The 18,666-nt window shown below is 35.8% G+C and overlaps 1 protein-coding gene across 1 annotated transcript; it reads left to right on the top strand.

Moving 5' to 3' along the window:
- Window positions 1-4,520: 4,520 nt before the first annotated feature.
- Window positions 4,521-18,348, top strand: aldh3a2b (aldehyde dehydrogenase 3 family, member A2b). The gene is made up of 11 exons (XM_079846704.1): window positions 4,521-4,665; window positions 5,891-6,053; window positions 6,137-6,368; window positions 11,948-12,033; window positions 12,171-12,379; window positions 13,504-13,621; window positions 14,580-14,721; window positions 15,050-15,216; window positions 15,301-15,400; window positions 15,521-15,759; window positions 17,114-18,348. Exons 2-11 carry the CDS (start codon window positions 5,892-5,894, stop codon window positions 17,129-17,131), a joined length of 1,473 nt encoding a protein of 490 aa, XP_079702830.1. The 5' UTR covers window positions 4,521-4,665; window position 5,891; the 3' UTR covers window positions 17,132-18,348.
- The last annotated feature ends 318 nt before the right edge of the window (window positions 18,349-18,666 follow it).

The raw sequence follows: 18,666 nt of genomic DNA, 5'->3' as shown, positions 1-18,666 counted from the left end.
TCTTGTGACTTGGAATCTATGAAAACAACATCTAAAACGTGATTAATATAATGTATAAAATGTTCCTTATCTTTAACTTTAAAAGTGAAGTATATGTCGTTTCTGCGACACTAGTGGCACCAAGCAGAATTACAAAATAAAGCATATTTTCCAAAAAACCTTGCAAAGGCCCCTTTCGTGCATCGCGTCTTCCCCAACTTAAACATCACAAACCCAGCTCTTACTGGTTCTTGTGAAGGCATGTTTCAGGCCCAACATATTAGAAATACTTAAGCTGTGTTGCATTTGTCTTTATGAAAATGTGTCTTTCTGAACGGGTGCATGATGATGCTGTATTCAAGCATGCTTTGTAGTGCGTAGCATCACAACGCTCTTCACTTTGACGTGTTTGTGACCTGTTTAATCTTTGAAGGTATAAATGCAGCGAATTTCGGCTTTCACTTCTGTAACTAAAGCTGGATTTCTTTTCCCATGGTTCCGCATGCTACAGTAACCACGGCCCAAACTCTCGCTCCACGTTGAGCGTATAAAAAATCTTACATACTTCACCTTTAACTGTATCTGTACAGAGCCTTTACTTTATGAGTGTGTGTGTGTGTGTGTGTTTATCAGTGTTTTCAATATTATTCACTCACCTCTGGATAAGTTGGAATTCTGAAATGTAACTTTGGCTTCTATGATTTCCGTTCTACTGCGAAAAGGATGAGATGCGTTCACCATCTCATAAAACATCACTCCTAGAGCCCAGACCTTTGCTGGGACGGCGTGGAGTCTGGGTTCTGTGAAGACTTCAGGTGGGCAGTGATCCTGTATTCTTGTAAGTAAGACATTTGCACATTGTTGAGCTTTTTTCTTAAAGCATCACTACATTCAGGTTTCCACACTCCCAAAATGCTCACCAACGTATACGTCGCTCTCGTAGCCCTCACTACTGAATAGCTGACCGCAGCCAAAGTCTATCAGCTTGAGGTCTAACGAGTTTCTCTTCAACAGGAAATTCTGCGCTTGAATGTCATTATGAAAAACGCCATGCTCGATGCAGTGTTGTACTGCCAGCACAGCCTGTCGCATGAAGACCCGTGCTACTGTTTCACACACTTCAGGATTACGACGAGTGATGAAGTCCAGCAAGCTCTCGCAGGGTTCGGGGAACTCCATGATGAGAGTGAATTTGCAAGGGTGTTCAAACCACTCGTATGGTTGTATGACCTAGGGGCTTATGGGTTCTCGCCACATCATTTAATCAAATACATGTGATCACTTAGCTGGGAAAATTGGGGGATCAAATTTACCTTGCACAAGTTTCTTCACATTCATTTACTCAATCATTGTACAATAATATCATACCATAACATACCATTTACAAATAAAAAACTAAGGCACTCACCTCCTCTTCCCCCCATGTGTGCCATCGACATCCTCCAATTTGCAATAAAAACAATACAAAAAACAATACAAAAAAAGAACAAAATACAACTCTCCTCAGAAAAAAAAAAATCATAAATTGTAAAAAGATTATCCCATAATTTACTCACCCTCAAACCATAGGTGTATATGACTTCCTTATTTTAGCCAAACACAGTCTGAGTTATATTAAATAACTATATGGCTCTGCAGGCTTTATAATGGGATCGAATGGTAAGATTTTGAAGCCCGAAAAAGCGCATCCATCCATCATAAAAGTAGGGAGTTAATAAATGCCTTCTGAAGCAAAGTAATGTTTTTTGTTAGAAAAATATAATTTTTTATAAACTATAATCATCCAGTATAACAACCGTATGCGAATCTAGTTCCAACCGTAAACTGACCTCTAGTTCTGACTGTGTTCGGCTGAAAGAAGAAGGTACTGAGGATGGCTTTAGGGTGAGTAAATTATGGGATGCTTTTCAGTTTTGGTTGAACTAACCCTTTAAGGGTGCTTTTTGACCCACTAAGGACTAATCTTTATGTAATTTCATAATTTCTTCTATTGTTTTTAAAACATGGTTAAAGTGTACTGCTGAATTTACTGACAAGCATTTATGGTCAACTAAAATAGACTTCAAAAATTGGGTAACCCTTTATTTTACAGTGTCCTTGTTACACACATAGTTACTAACAATAAATTAACTAACCCTTAACTAGACCCAATCCTAACACTAACCCTAAGTACATGTAGATATATTAATATTACTCAGTACTTAAATGTAAAATGACATTGTAACAAAGGGCACCTTAATATAAAGTGTTGCCATATTGAAACTTGCCATGCATTTAAATATATTTGCAATTACACATTTTTAATGATGAAGTTGCAGTTTAGCACATTTACAATGTATGATTTTAAATACTAAATTTCAACTTGACCTTAACCTACTTGATTATAAAGTTAAATGTAATGTCAAATAACACACTACAGCTAACATTATAATCGAGTATGTTAGTCAACAGATCAAAATAAGTGCACTTCCTAAAATTGTTCTTAAGTGTGTTAAGAAACATTCTCATGAAAGTGTATTCTTTTTATACTTAAGGGGCCTTTTATCTCATTAATATTATATCTGCAAGTACAGTTTTTTAAAATATGCTTTTAAGATTTGATGCATGCTACAAGTGCACATATACAATTACACAAGTTTCAAGCATACGATATCCTCTAATAAAAGCTATAATTCACTTTTATTAGAGGTTTGTTCTGAATGGGTAAAGTCTCAGATAACACAAAGAATGCTGATAGCAACATGCCACATCACGCTTAACATACTTCCTAATTAAATATATCATAACTGCCTGCTATCATGGTTCTATACATTATGGTTTGATGTCCTTGTACAAAATGTATTTGTCTACCCAGTGCATGAGTCCATACAGTATATGCCTGGTATGTGGGAATGTGTGTGTTTGCATTCATATATTTTCCTTCCAATGGATCTTCTGTCTTTTCCTGTGCCCAGGGCAACAGTAGTGTCACAATGGTGCAAATGACGTGTCATGGCAGCTGTGTTCCTCTCCCTTCACAGTCCGCAAACACCTGAGGCCGGCTCTTTGTTTGTTGTGGAGACATCAGCCATTTAGTCTGTCAGTTTGGGGAAATATTTCAAGGAGTTCAGCCAGTTTTCATACTTTAGAGGTATAGTGCTACTGAGAAGAATTTTTGATACAAAGCCAAAATTGTGCCACTGAGATCCACCTGAAAGAGAAGGAGCTATGATAGATTGTGCACAGATCCTCGTGGATGAGGAACTGTATTCACAGCTGCTGTTGCAATTTGAAAAGCAGTTTATTAGTTGATAAAGCAGTTCTATAATTCTATAATTATAATTTAGCTTCTTAATAACATGTATGACACACAATAACTCTAGAGTCTGTAGCAACAAGGTAAAACACTGTTAAGAGTGACTGGCATGAAAAGTGACCAATTAACATGCGGTTTGCTTCCTGCTGACCATTAAAAATGTAGAGGACTTAAGTCCAAAAAAAAGGCACAAAAGAAATCCTAAATATACTGTATTGCTTTAAATGTTGAACGATTAGCTTTGCAGAGCCAAACTGTTTAATATGATCAGCAAATTCTTCTGTAGTTTATTTTTAAGTTTGAAGGGTTTAAAAAGAATTGTTGATGTATTATAAGCTGTCTTGTTTTCATGTGAATATGTTGACATGGTGTTAAATTGTTGTATAATTGGCACTATTTAAAGGGATAGTACACCCAGAAATGAAAATTATGTCATCACTTACTCTTCCTCAAGTTGTTCCAAACCTGTATACGTTTCTTTCTTCTGTTGAACGCAAAAGAAGATATTTTGAAGAATGTTGGTAATCAGACAGTTGACGTTAGCCATTGACTTACATTTTTTTTTTCCTACAATGGAAGTCAATGGGGTCTATCAACTGTCTGGTTACCAACATTCTTCAAAATATCTTCTTTTATGTGTTCAACAGAAGAAAGAAACTCATACCGGTTTGGAAGAACATGAGGGTGAGTAAATTATGACAAAATTTTCATTTTTGGGTTAACTATCCCTTTAACTGCAGTTTGCTCCACTGAAAGATAAGATTTATATCAAAGCTCCATTTAAAACATGACATTCACATACAGCTACAAAATGTGTTGAATTTAAGTAATATATTAATCTAAGATTACTCATATAAATGCTCACAGGACAAATTGTCATGCAAGTAGTCACATTTGTGACCACTGGGAGAGCACAGTCTCATTTTTCTGTCATTGACTCTGTCATTCAAAATAATCAATACAGTTGCCTTTACATTGTTTATCATTATCTGTTTCTGTGCAAAATTTCACTGACAAAATCTAACCCTTTCTGTATTTTTTTTTTTTTTCAATTGGCCAAGAATAAAACACATAGAGTAGGCTAGGCATAATTCTGAGATTACGATATCTGACGCAATAGCCTAACCCAAATGCAGCGTTGCATGCTCTGATCCTTTGTCAATCCTTTGTGAGTGTGTTTATTGTACCTAAATACACTGCCTCAGGGCGACGTGGCCACGCCCACTCTCGAGACCCCGCCCCCTCCGCTCCAGCCTCGACTGTTAACGGAACTGTAGTGTTTAATGTTTACCATCGTTCAGCTTGAATGAACTATCTGATCCGGAGGCTTTATCTGATCGCCACATAGCATAAACAGCGAAAGGACTGGACGCACTGTGTGCACTGTGAAGGTAATGTACTGAAACGTAAGGCTTTTCGTTGTCCTTCTCGAAAGCGTATTAATCGATGTTCGCTTCGACTGCAGCGATGTCGTTTATACTGTAACGTTACAAGGTAATTGAACCCGTTTCATCCCGTTTCTTCTCCTGGGATTCTAGCCTGTTATAAACTTGTAATTGCAACTGCGCAAGACAATGAGACATTAAGCGCATATAGACATGTAATCTTATTCAGAAAGGAGTTATAATATGAAACACTTTGGACGGCTAATAAATGCTTGATTTCAATGTGTTTCTGCATGCACGCATTAGTATGACAGTCTCATATCCCGCTATGTGTTGCATAACTTCTTCGGTGCATTCCTGTCACGTACAAACGTTACACAGTTATTATTTTCTATTAACTATTGTCAGTTTTTATGACAGTATTGGTTATTTTATCATTTGATTACTTAATTAGTAACTATTCGTTACTATTCATCTACAGGTATTTATTAATTACATAACGTTACTTGTAATAAATACTACTAGGCTAGTAATAATAATAATCATTGTTATTATTGTAGTAGTATAGTATTATTATTAATTTAGTAGTATATTTTATTTAGATTATTTATTATATATTTTATTTAGATTATTAAATGATCAGAATAACTAATAATAACAGTTATGTTTTAATCAAAGTGGTGTCAAAGTTATAAACTGCAGCAATAAGCTCTTTGCACTTTTTCAGCCACTTTGAATTGAACTGCTCACGAAACTCTGAAAACTAAGTAGAAATGACAGAAGTTAAATCATTAAAATAGAATAGATGTTATGGGATGATTTTGAAAACATTTTAAACATGCAGAGACCACTGTGTCGTAATGTCTCTAGGAAGAAAAGTTTTGGGTCATGAGCTTTCATCTGATTTCTGATTATGCAGAAAATTATGCAACAGTTGTGAAAATATTTGTTTGTTCCACATTCACTTTTCAAGGGCTCAGATGTCAAACCATTACTTTCAATCAAAACTAACTTTAGCTGGACAATAACTTTGTTCTAGAGCTGCTGTAAAGCCAAAATAATCTCTGTTACTTTAATTTCCTATTATCACTGTAAAGCTGCTTTGAAACAATCTATATTGTGAAAAGCGCTATATAAATGAAGGTGACTTGACATGAGATCATTGTGTGAAGTTTACCTAAATGTGACAGAATTGTAACCAGAGTGAAATGAATGACTTCCCCTTTCACAGTATGTCTCGAGAGCAGAAAGCAGTGGAGCGTGCCAGGAAGGCCTTCCTCACTGGCCGGAGCAAATCACTGGAGTACCGCATTACACAGCTAAAAAACCTGCTGCGTTTTGTCAGAGAACGACAGAATGAAATCGCAGAGGGCCTCAAAAAGGATCTCAGAAGGGTTGGTGACCCATCCACTTGTGTATTGTCCGCTTCTAAACTCTGTTTGCTTATGTGATATTTGCTTTATATATTTGGCGACAGAGTGAATTTGGAACTCCTTTGTATGAGACTCTGGGTCTGGAGAGTGAGATTAACCTGGCTGTGAGAAAGCTGAAAGATTGGGCAGCTCCTCGACCCGTGAGCAAGAGCATGATGACCATCTCAGACCAGGTCTACATCCAGCCTGAGCCCCTTGGAGTAGTGCTAGTCATTGGGGCCTGGAACTACCCCTGGGCAGTCACCATCGGGCCCCTCATTGGAGCTATAGCAGCAGGTAATCGAGATCTTCCGAAGGACCATCAGTATGTTCGTTAACATTATATTGCTGCAAAGGTATATCCAGCCCCTTTTTTACTTTTAGTGAAGAACGGAAAAAAAACTTTGCCGTGAGTATATTGGGGCACGTCAAAGTCCCTTTAAGACAAGTCATTTCACTCGGCGGCCATCTTTGAAACGCCTCTTGGGCATGCAAGTGCAGCTCCTATCTCTTTGAATGGGGAAACATCAAATTCTCCAAAACTGTTTTCCAAGCTTACGATTAAATGTCATATTTGAAATCACCAATGAAATCTGACAACAACTGTCTCATAAATTTAGTTTCTAAACGCTCGAATCATGACAGAAAACGACATTTTTCAGGCTGGATCAAGCTAATGCGCAGTGGAAGCGCGCATCTGACTGTTTCTATAGGAACCGGAGCTTCTAACGGCAGCTGCAGTGACGCGATGACTTCACCAATCGGCGATTGGCTCTTATTTAGAAGGCGGGACTTATTCCACCATATTGAGCGTTGCACTTTTCCACATTCAAAACAATACAAGTGACGCGTCTTGTGTAATTCTATAGTCTTTGGGAACGCTCAGTCTCTTGTATATTGTGTGTGAAAAAAGTTGCTAGCTGCAGTTTACTGAACGGCCACCGGTGTCACTAATAACAAGGGTTTCTGAATTCTACATATAGACCCTTTAAAGTTGGGGTAAGCGATATTTGAAAAACGCTGTTTGAAAGTTGGTCAGACCGACACAACAACAAACTTGTAGCCAAGCAGCATTAGGAGACAGTGTAGGAGAGAGAACAAGCAAGAGGGAGATTTGAAGAAAGACTGTAGAAAGAGGGATGGCTGAGAGACATTACAAAATATAAAAGCTCATAAGAATTTTGGGTTATGATCAGGAAAGAGCTTTAGTGTTAATATTAGAAAAGCTGTCCAGCGCTGGAGAGAGCTAAGCGGGAAGGCCTGAAAACAGACACAGAGGTTGCGCTCACACTTTGATTCCGCTCCATAGGTGAGTAACACTGGGTTTGAGTGTCATTGTTTTTCTGGAGCTGCTGTACTGTGTAGCACGCAGCTTGTGTTTTTCACTAGCTGTGTGCTTTCTTGTTGTCACGTTTTGTGTGAACACGTGGCTTATGAGTGTTCTCATTGGCTGCGTGTTCATGTCTCGTTTTGTGTGAGCACATGGCTCAAGGAAATACATGACAAGCCATGTGCCCACACCAAACATGACAAAAAACACAAGCATATGGCCAGTAAAACAAATCACAAGTTATGTGCTCACACAAAGTTGCATCACTACAGCATCTCGGGGTATTTTTCCTCCCAAATCTGGTTTCCAGCATGACCAGTTGCTAATTGCAGGAACAAAGTTTCATTAACAGCTTTCTGGGCGCACTCTCACACAACAAATTTGGTTGAATTTAACCATAATCATTGCCCTTAATAGCCAAGGGAAAAACATATTCAACTCTTAAATATTTTAAATGTGATCACCAGTTTTCTTCAAAATTTTACTTAACAGAATCCAAAATTCAATTAAAACTTTTAATTAATTTAGAAGCATTTTAAATTTTGAAGTCTGTCATCCTACCTTAACCTTAAGTCCTTTTAGCCCGTCGAACAGGGTTCTGCAGTCTGGCAGAATGAAGACAACGTGGTTCCTCGTCCCCATCCACTGACAGAGGGAGATTCCGAGGACTCCTGGAATGGCCCGCCAAATTGTGGTAGATTTTTCCTAAACCTATTTCGCACCTGACCTAAGTCTACCTGGGTCTCGTCTACAATCGACGTCCCCGAACGTCTGCAGTCGACGTTTAGTCTACCTGGGTCTCGTCTACAATCGACGTTAGTTTCTCTGGGTCTCGTCTACAATCGACGTTAGTTTCTCTGGGTCTCGTCTACAGTCGACGTCCCCGTTCAATAATATTTATACTCTAGCTCGTCTACAGTCGACGTCGGCCGAGTCAGTAATCCTTAACTTGTTCCCTTAACTAACTTGCTGCGCAGCAATAATAACCAGACAGACTTCAGCAAATGTCCTTTAGATGCTTTAATCACGGCCGGGAGAGTTTCCCGCGCAGTTCTCAGAGAATCTCCCCCAAGAAGAAGCACGGCCGGACGATCTCAGACAAATTTTAGAGAGAATCCCACCAGCAAATGGAATACATCTGGTTTTATAGGATAAAGACAGATACAACAAATAAGATCAAGTGACTAACTCATGACTTAACTCATGTCACCTTCAATATGATCAATTGGTAAAGCAAGCCCTCACCTTTTTACCCTATGTTACTGGCATAAGCAAAAAATCATTGTAAAGGGTTAAGAGCTCAGTTGATTACATAATTGAAATTATGGTTTTTGAGGAAAACATTCCAGGATTTTTCTACACAGAATGGACTTCAATGGCAACCAACTATTCCAATGTTCAAAGAAGTTTCAAATGTCCGTCTCATTGCAGCTTCAAAGTCTCGACACGATCCCAGTCGAGAAATAAGGGTCTTATCTAGGCTTGGGTATCGAGTATCGAGTATCGAGTATCGATTGGAACCGGGACTAGCTTTGCGATTTTCCCGGAATCGTTCAAAAGTTTACATTTCGATTCCTAGTTTCAAATCACAGTCCGCCGACCGGAAGAAGAAACTGCTGTCTAAGTTACCAATTTGATCATTTCTAGCCCTATTCTGAATTGAAGTAACTACCTAATCGATTTCAAACTGCCAAATGTTAACTCGCTGAACACTGACAGCTGTAGCCTACTTCCCCACATTAGTTAAACATTTGTAAACTGTAACGTACACACGGCATGGTAAATGCGTGTATTACTAGCACAGGTGTAAGCGTATATGGATTGTTATGCTAAACTGCGAACCGATACATTTTATGAGACGCTGTGTGAGTTCCCTTATTAACTCACAGCTTCTCATAAAATGTATTCAGAGCAAACAACCCTGACGTTAAACCTTAAAAACGTACTTATATGATGTTTTCTTATTCTTCGGTATCTTGCAAGTTACAACCATGTTCTCTCGTCCTCTGCTCGTCCGTTTGAAAACTGCGCGCGATGCCGGCGAACGTAAAAAAAAAAAAAATTCATGAAAACACATTTACACATGAGTGTAAACAACCTTATTTAGCCTATTTTACCTGATAGCCCATTTTAGCTGTGAAAATAGCAATTGATGGAGAAGGTCAGACTATTTCCTTCAGAAAGACCGTTGGTTAGCTAGCTCATTTAAAATATCCTAAAAAAAATTTTTTAAAATAGATTTGATATTTATATTGTAGTTGAAAACAGCCCTGTGAGAAATTCATAGTAAAGTTCATAAAAAGTAAAAAGTTCATAGAATTAAAATTTATCTAAACTTTTTTGACCCTGCCTCTTAAAAGAATCGGAATCGAGAATCATTAGGAACCAGAATCGAAACAAGGAATTGGAATCGGAATCGGAATCGTTCAAATTCAAACGATACCCAACCCTAGTCTTATCTAGCGAAACGATCAGTCATTTTCAAAAAAAAAAAAAAAAAAAAAACCAATTATACACTTTTTAACCACAAATGCCCTTCTTGTTCCATCTCTGAGATGCACCACGTATTTCGTCATGATGTTGGAAAGGTCACGAAAAAAAAAAAAAAAAAAAAAATAAATAAAACAAAGATGTTGGACGATTTTGAAGTTGAAGGAGAAAATGAGATGGAATTTTCCGCCCTTCCCAACCTTTTTGAACCGGAGTACACAGGCAAATAACTTAGATAGATGACGTGACGCGTGACCCTTCCAACGTGATGACGCAATGCGTGGCACATCTCAGAGATGGTACACGATGAGCATTTGTGGTTAAAAAGTATATATATATATATATATATATATATATATATAATTTTTTTTTTTTTTTTTTTAAATGACCGATCGTTTCGTTAGATAAGACCCTTATTTCTCAGCTGGGATCGTGTCGAGATTTTGAAGCTGCATTGAGACGGACATTTGAACCTTCTTTGAACATTGGTATAGTTGGTTGCCTTTGAAGTCCATTATATGGAGAAAAATCCTGCAATGTTTTCCTCAAAAATCTTAATTTCTTTTCGACTAATGAAAGAAAAACATGGATATCTTGGATGACATCGGGGTGAGTAAATTATCCGCAAAATTTTTTTTGAAAGTGAACTAATCCTTTAATATCATGGTTAGATTAAAATTTAGTTTACTATCTTATCTATTAAAATTCCATCACACAACTAACAACCAACTCTTGTTTGTATTTACTCTTGTGTATGTATGTTAATTTTTTGTGCTTCCTTGTCGTTCGTTCGTCATCTTCGCTTTATTTTTCGCGAAGCATTATTTTGTTGCGGTTCTGCTATGATAAACAGACTTACACTCTTGCATTGCGTGTGTAAGGAGGCCAGCTAGTGAGAGTTGTGCAGACTGATGACTGCTAGAGAATGCAGTGTTTACTGTTTAGCGTCCTTGTCCTTGTTGCATCGGCCTCGCATGCCAGCGATTGGGGTTCGAGACCAACTCAGAGCAGGGCGGTTAGCATTGGAGAGTGAGCTTTAGAGGCTGAGCAATGAAGAGAGGGGTGTGTTTGTTTGTGTTGATTTCAAATATCAACTATGTTCAGCAACGACTTTGAGAAATAACATACTGCACCTTTAATAATAGCAGCACTAGAGCTGCATGAACCACAAAAACGTGCAAAGCCTGATAATTGTGTTATTCATCAGCACTGATTAAATTTGCTGATTTAATTAGTGATCTAAATATAATCAAACATTTTAAATATTTCTTAATTATTTACATCATAACTTTTTAAAATGTCAAAAGTGTTTAATTTAGATTTTGAATACCAGATGTGACCATCTGACCATTGTGGTCTGAGACTTATGAACCCCAGTGTACGTGACTGTACATTCTCCACCCACTTTAAAACATTAAATATGAGGCATTTGTCTGAACAATTGGTTTTACATCTTCTCCTCAGTTTTTATAGTGTAGATGGGAAAAAAAACATTTTAGTAACATGAATGAAGAGCACATTTAAGGATAACTGTGTTACTCTGTACTTTGTCCTACTAATGTGAAACTGCCCTGTGCCAACAGACCAAAGTACAGTACTGTCCCTTTCCCTTAGTCACTATCAACAATGTCAGCACTTGCAAAAATAACCCCTAGAAATACTTTAGATTTTAAAACTATTTATTTATTTATTGTCCCGTTTTAAGAATAATGCATGAATTAACTTATGCACATTATTTGCAAGTTTTTTTAAAATGCTGTAACTCGTTTGAACTCAATATCACTATATACAGAGATAGCTTCAGCTTTTATCCCTCTGTCTGTTATCTGTCTTGAAGAATGTTAGTCACCGTTTACTAAGTGAAAAGTCAGGTTTGCAAAACAGAGATAAATTTGTTAAGTAAGTTATTACAGATCATATTTTTTTATAGTCTATAATTTATATAGATCAGTGGGTGTTACTAAGTTAACATGTGGAGATACAAAACGCCTGCCAATATTTAAGAAAATTGATAATAATATTGTCATATTATAATTAATACTATGTTATTTGGCAGGTAATGCAGCTGTGATCAAGCCATCTGAAGTCAGTTCTCACACTTCCAAAGTAATGGAGGATCTCTTACCACTGTACTTGGACAAAGTAAGATTTCTTTCATACATTTCTATAACAAATTGGTTTATAATTTAAATGAACCAAATAAAAAGGGTAGTAACCCTAAATATACATTTGAATTAGTATACAGTGTAATTTATTCATACTGATGGTTCTGATCTCAGGAGTTGTACCCTGTTGTCACCGGTGGGGTGACAGAGACCCAAGAGCTGCTCAAGCAGCGGTTTGATCACATCTTCTACACTGGGAACGGTATAGTGGGTAAAATCATCATGGAGGCTGCTGCGAAACACTTAACCCCGTCCACTCTGGAGCTGGGCGGAAAGAGCCCGTGCTACATCGACAACAACTGTGACCTCGCCGTCGCATGCCGGTCAGTCCATTCACAACAGTCGGACTCCGGAAGTAAAAACTCCATTCGACTCTCCATAGGGAAATTGATTTTTGACGACAACTTAGAAACCTTTAAAGACGGTTTTACTGTGAGCCATGAGGTTGTTAATCGATAGTATTTGCTTCTGTTGAAGCCGTTAGCCCACATTATTATAAACTTAGTTTTAAAAGAATCGTGTTTAAAGGAATAGTTCACTTAAAAATGAAAATCAGTCATCATTTACTCTCCCTCAAGTTGTTTCAAACCTGTATGAATTTCCTTCTTCTGCTGAACACAAAAGAAGATATTTTGAAGAATGCCAGTGACCAAACGAGACCAAATGGGGTCCATCAACTGTTTGGTTACCGACATTCTTCAAAATATCTTCCTTTGTGTTCAGCAGAAGAAAGAAATTCATACAGGTATGAAACAACTTGAGGGTGAGTGAGTAAATGAGGACAGAATTTTCATTTTTAAGTGAACTATTCCTTTAACAGCGGAATTCGTGGGTAAGAACTACATTACCCATGATGCTGTACAGAAAATTCCACCAATCAGAGTTGAAATAATTCAAACGCACCAAAAGATCTCGTTAGCTCCGCCCACTCCCATGATGTGCCGCAAATGACGTAATCAAGTCGTTCTTTCTATGCTCTCAAAATACTTGAGTATTTGATTATATATGCATATTTTGCAATAAACTTAAAATATATTGTTATATATAATCAACATTTTCAATTAGTATTTTTTTTATTTCTCAATCGTTTTTAATTTGTTCGCTGTTCGCAATGCTTCATGGGATTGTGGTTCTTTCTTTCACTAAAGTCGTTAAGTACAGTCTTTTACCTTTGAATTTTTGTCTGATTTTCAAATACTTTTGCTTCAAATCAAAAGTTTGACATGTTATGATTCACCTCGTAGCTGATTGGCTTGGTTCATGGCTTATAACGGTTTAACGAAGACTTTTGTGAAATGCCTATGGGAGAAATGAATGGAAAAAATACTTCCGGAACCAACGGCGCTGAAAAAGTGGGCGGGCGCTAATGCACTCTATTAATCTTGAATGTTTGTATGCAGTGAATCTGTGAAATGATTTTGAACACGTGTTCTCTGTGACATTACAGGCGTATTGCATGGGGGAAGTATTCAAACTGTGGTCAGACCTGCATTGCTCCGGACTACATACTGTGTGACCCCAGTATACAAGACAGAGTGATTGAAGAGATCAAGAAGAATATTAAAGTATGTATGTAGGTTATTTGTGAATGACAGTTCATTTATATTGATACATTTCAGCATTTCAATGTGCAAATGTTAAGAGTAAATGCATTTTAAACTAACATGAACTAACAATAGCATATTTTTAAATTAACATTAAATGTGATAACAAATATTTTATTGAGATCAATTATTTATCATAGTTAGTTGATGATATCTTATGCATTAATATCATTAAAATATTGAATCTTATTGTAAAGTGTCATCAAAAATTCTATTGATTTAGAAGGCTAATAATGAAAAGGTATGGATTACTAGAATATTTGTTAGGAAACATGTGAAAAGATTATGAAACAGATTCAATTGATTTATTCTTGCTGTAGATTTTTAGATTTGGAGTGGGCCATAATTGCTTAAATTCCACTCTGTTCATATATATACATATAAAGACTGTGTATATATATATATATATATATATATATATATATATATATATATATATATATATATATATATATATATATATGAAGAGTTCAGATGCAAAAGCCTCTAAGTGCCATCTGAAATTTTCTCCTAGAATGATCATTTTTATAAAGCTTGTATATTTAAGTTCAGTAATTTCACTTAAATGACAAATAATAGGTAATTTGCATTACCATTTAAGTGAAATTATTGAACTTAAATATATGAGCTTGATAAAAATGATCATTCTAGGAGAAAATTTCAGATGGCACTTAGAGGCTTTTGCATCTGAACTCTTCATATATATATACTGTATATATTCATTCATATGAACGGATTAGAATTTAAGCAATTAGTCAAGTCTAAATAAAAAGTGCAAATAAGCAAATAAAAAGATTTTATTTTGATGAAAATGATAAAATTTCATGTATATATGAAATCTATCACTATTTAACATTTAACATTCTATAAATATAAAATGTCAAATAAGCTAATACATGCTTTCATTTGTGTTGATCAGGAATTCTATACCGAAGACCCCAAAAAATGTCTGGATTATGGACGCATCATCAATGAGCGCCACTTCAAGAGACTGATGGGATTGTTGGAGGGCAGCAGCGTCGCTGTGGGGGGTGAAAACGACGAGTCAGAGTGCTACATTGGTAAACTTCAGCTGCATTGCTAATGCTAAGTTACTACAATCATTTCAGAAGATAATAAAACGGATTTGTTGTTTACTAATTTATAATTCTTCGTTATCCACCAACTGCTGCTTTATATTGCACACTGGCATTTGTCATCATATTTTAGTTAATTATCATAATCATACACACACTGGTTTGTAGCACAAATAGTTTTACCGTTTACTCCACTTTATTCTTCTTCTAGGTCTATAGCGGCTAATGCATCAGAAGTCTCGCACGTTAACAGAAAATAGCTTACTTCCGTGTTGCAGAATAAGGTGTTTATTCAACATGCGTCTCTTCACAGCTCCTACAGTTTTAAGGGACGTGAAGCCGGATGCCAAGGTGATGCAGGAGGAGATCTTCGGGCCTCTGTTGCCCGTCCTGACAGTGAGCGGTGCAGATGAAGCCATCAAGTTCATCAACCAGAGAGAGAAGCCCCTTGCCTTGTACATCTTCTCTTCAGACAACAAGGTTTAAACTGATCATTCATTCATTATATAGAGACAAATCATGTTCTACTTAAGACAATGGTACAGATCTGTTCTTTCATTACAGCTGATCAAGCGCATGATAGCGGAGACCTCTAGTGGTGGAGTGTTGGCCAATGACTGTTTGATGCACTTCTCTGTAAGCTCCTTGCCGTTTGGTGGAGTTGGTGAGTGCTTGTTTTTTTGTTTTTTTTCCCCCGGAGAGTCTGAAGAAGCTGCAGAAGCATGCATGTGATGTTTTGATGTGTGGACTGTACTGAAGCTCAGCTCTTGGACTCCCCCTGCAGGTAACAGTGGGATGGGCCGCTATCATGGCAAGTACGGCTTTGACCACTTGAGCCACTTGCGCGGCTGTCTGATCAAACAGCTGAAGATGGAGGGGGTGAATAAGATGCGTTATCCACCACATACAGCAGATAAGCTGGGCTGGGCACGCTTTTTCATCCTCAAACACGTCGACTTTGGCAGTCTGGGCCGCATGGCGCTGCTGGCTCTGCTGGCGGTCTTTGTTGCAGTGATTTTACAGGTAACTGAGCATCATGTGAAATAAGATTTTTAAAACTATCATCATAGATTTTTATTTTTCTACTTCTACTTCTAAAAGAAGTCATTTGATATTATTTAGTATTTTATGGATTTGTTTTTGTATATATAAATAAGCATACAAGTTTTTTTTTTTTACAAAAATATATTTTTTATTTATATATATATATATATATATATAAATAAAAAATATTATTACAAAAATATGTTTTTGTAATATTTAATATACTGTATTATATGTTATATAGATATTATTATTAGGGCTGTCAAACGATTAATCGCGATTAATCGCATCCAAAATAAAAGTTTGTGTTTACATAATATATGTGTGTGTATGGAGTATAATTATTTTCTATATATAAATACACACACATGCATATATATTTAAGAAAAATGTGTTATTTATATATAAAATATTTATATATAATATAAATATATATACACAGTATATACATGCAAATATTTCTTAAATATATACATGCATGTGTGTGTATTTATATATAGAAAATAATTATACACCGTACACACACACATATATTATGTAAAAACAAACTTTTATTTTGGATGCGATTAATCGCGATTAATCGTTTGACAGCCCTAATTATTATACATATAAAATATATTGATTATATATATATATATATATATATATATATATTTATAAAACAATTCTAGTACCACTAGTAATGGAATACACAAATGTTCAATATAATTTATGACTAATAATAATCAAAATAAGCAATTCTTCCACCAACTGATAATGTTTTTTAACATATTACTAGTATAGATTGTTACCATTTATTATTATATAAACATGATTTATATATATATTATTTTGTAATATTTTTTATATTATTCTATATTATAGTAAATTATTATATTATAATAATTAATTATATAATTAAATATATATGATATTATATTTTTATACAACGGATATACCAGTATGATTGAAGACACCAGTGTTCAATGAATAAAATGTTTAATTAATAATTATCAAAATAAACAAGTGGTATAGTATATTAACATCCTACTATATATATATATATATATATATATATATATATATATATATATATATATATATTAATATTTGATTTAACATGATCAAATATATTTTTATATTATATTATAGTATGTTATTATACTGTACATATAAACATGTTTATAATATTACTCTTTTTTTTTTTTTTTTTTAAAGAGAAACTTTTATAAAACAGAATCTCATGGCTCATCCAATCAGATGTCAGAGCTAAAACCCTCAGTTTTTGGTTGAAGTCCCTCATGAACATTTGATTCCTGACAGACTCTTCTTGTTGTTGCTGTTGTTTTTACAGAGAAACTATACTGATTAATAATGAACAATATGAAGAAATCTTACCTCCACTCAGAAGACCTGGGTCAGATGGGGGGAAAACTCCTACAGAAGTGCTGCTTCTCTCCTTTGCCTTCGTTATATTATCATGGCCATGATTCATTTCCATCATTATGACAATGATGCATTTTAGGTCATTTAAACTAACATGTCGTTTTAATGCTAATTGTGATATCTGAAGCACTTTAATCAGTGTTTATTTTAGAATACACTTTTTTTCTGCAGATGCTCGCCATCCTGTCCATGTATGGGATATTTTTAATGAAGGAAATTAAGGTCACTCAGAGTAGATTTAATAAAAAAAAAATTTTCTTAAGCAATATATAAGCACACTAATTATGTGTTTATATGTATTTTGAATAAGATGTCCAGCATTTGAAAGAAATGCACATTTCAAGTCTAACTGTGAGTTTTGTGAAGGCTTAACAAGCGGTTTGTGCTGCAGTCATGTGGTTCTGCCAGATTTATTTATGAAGGATTGTTTCATATGACGAAAATATTATAATAATAGTTTGTATTATTGTATTAATATAATACAGAATACATAGTTATCCTGAAAGTTTCATTTTAAAATGGATAGTTCTCTCACTCACTCGCATGATGCCCCAAACCAGTTTGTCTTACCTTTTTCTCTGAAACACAAATGAAGGAACGTTGAATAATAGTTACGCTGCTCTTTTTCCACACAATGCAAGTATATGGGGACTGCAATATGGGTTTGCACCAGCGTGAGGGTGATTTTGGTGAACTATATCTTTAAGAAAGCAGACCAACTGCACCATATATGTGTAATGTGCTCCTAAAAATATTTCTACAATATACCTGACAACCATTTCACTCTAATAACATATGCTAAAATTTGTATGTTCTGCATCTGACGGATCAAAACATTTTTAGTCCTTATAGTAATGCCATAGATTTTGAGATACTTTTATGACACAGAAATCATTTTTAATGTAACAATAAACTTGTTTTTACACAGCTGCATGTGGGCTTTCTGGTTTAATTGTGTATCTTCTGGCATCTCACTGGCTGTGTAGCAGGTGGAAGAATGTGTGTCATGTTTGTCATGGCTTCTGTTTGCGTTTTATTCTTCTTTCCTTTATCTGGCTCTTTGTTGTCCTCCTACACAAATACACAAATGCTCACATGTACTCCTTGTGGATGACTCCAATTAAATCGACACACTGACACATTAACTAAAATGAATCATTTTTAAATGCAAACAAAAGCACTTTTTCAGTCACTCATAGTTTTCTGTGAAGGGTTGTACAAGAGTCACAATAGCTGAGCATAAATGCGTCATGTGTCTTAACGACGAGGCATTAACGTGGAGTTTAACGCAGATCAACTGAACACGCTCTGTGCTTTTTACTGCTGACATGGCCTATTCAAGGAGTCTAAGGTCAACCAATATTGCTTTGTGGAACGAGGAAGTAAAACTGGTTCTGCAGCATGTAACCTGTTTCGATGAAACTGTTGAAAAGCTTCTACATTTACACACTCTAGTAAGAC

Source organism: Squalius cephalus (genome assembly GCF_949319135.1).
Source record: "Squalius cephalus genome assembly, chromosome: 17".
Taxonomy (NCBI): domain Eukaryota; kingdom Metazoa; phylum Chordata; class Actinopteri; order Cypriniformes; family Leuciscidae; genus Squalius; species Squalius cephalus.
The sequence above is the reverse complement of the archived record's forward strand: the minus strand, read 5'-3'. Positions and strand labels throughout refer to the sequence as shown.

Coding starts and splice junctions, on each gene's coding strand:
- aldh3a2b (XM_079846704.1), top strand. CDS start 5,892: ATGTCTCGAGAGCAGAAAGCAGTGGAGCGTGCCAGGAAGGCCTTCCTC. Junction 12,034..12,170: donor TACCACTGTACTTGGACAAA/GTAAGATTTCTT, acceptor TTCTGATCTCAG/GAGTTGTACCCTGTTGTCAC. Junction 15,401..15,520: donor CTTGCCGTTTGGTGGAGTTG/GTGAGTGCTTGT, acceptor CTCCCCCTGCAG/GTAACAGTGGGATGGGCCGC.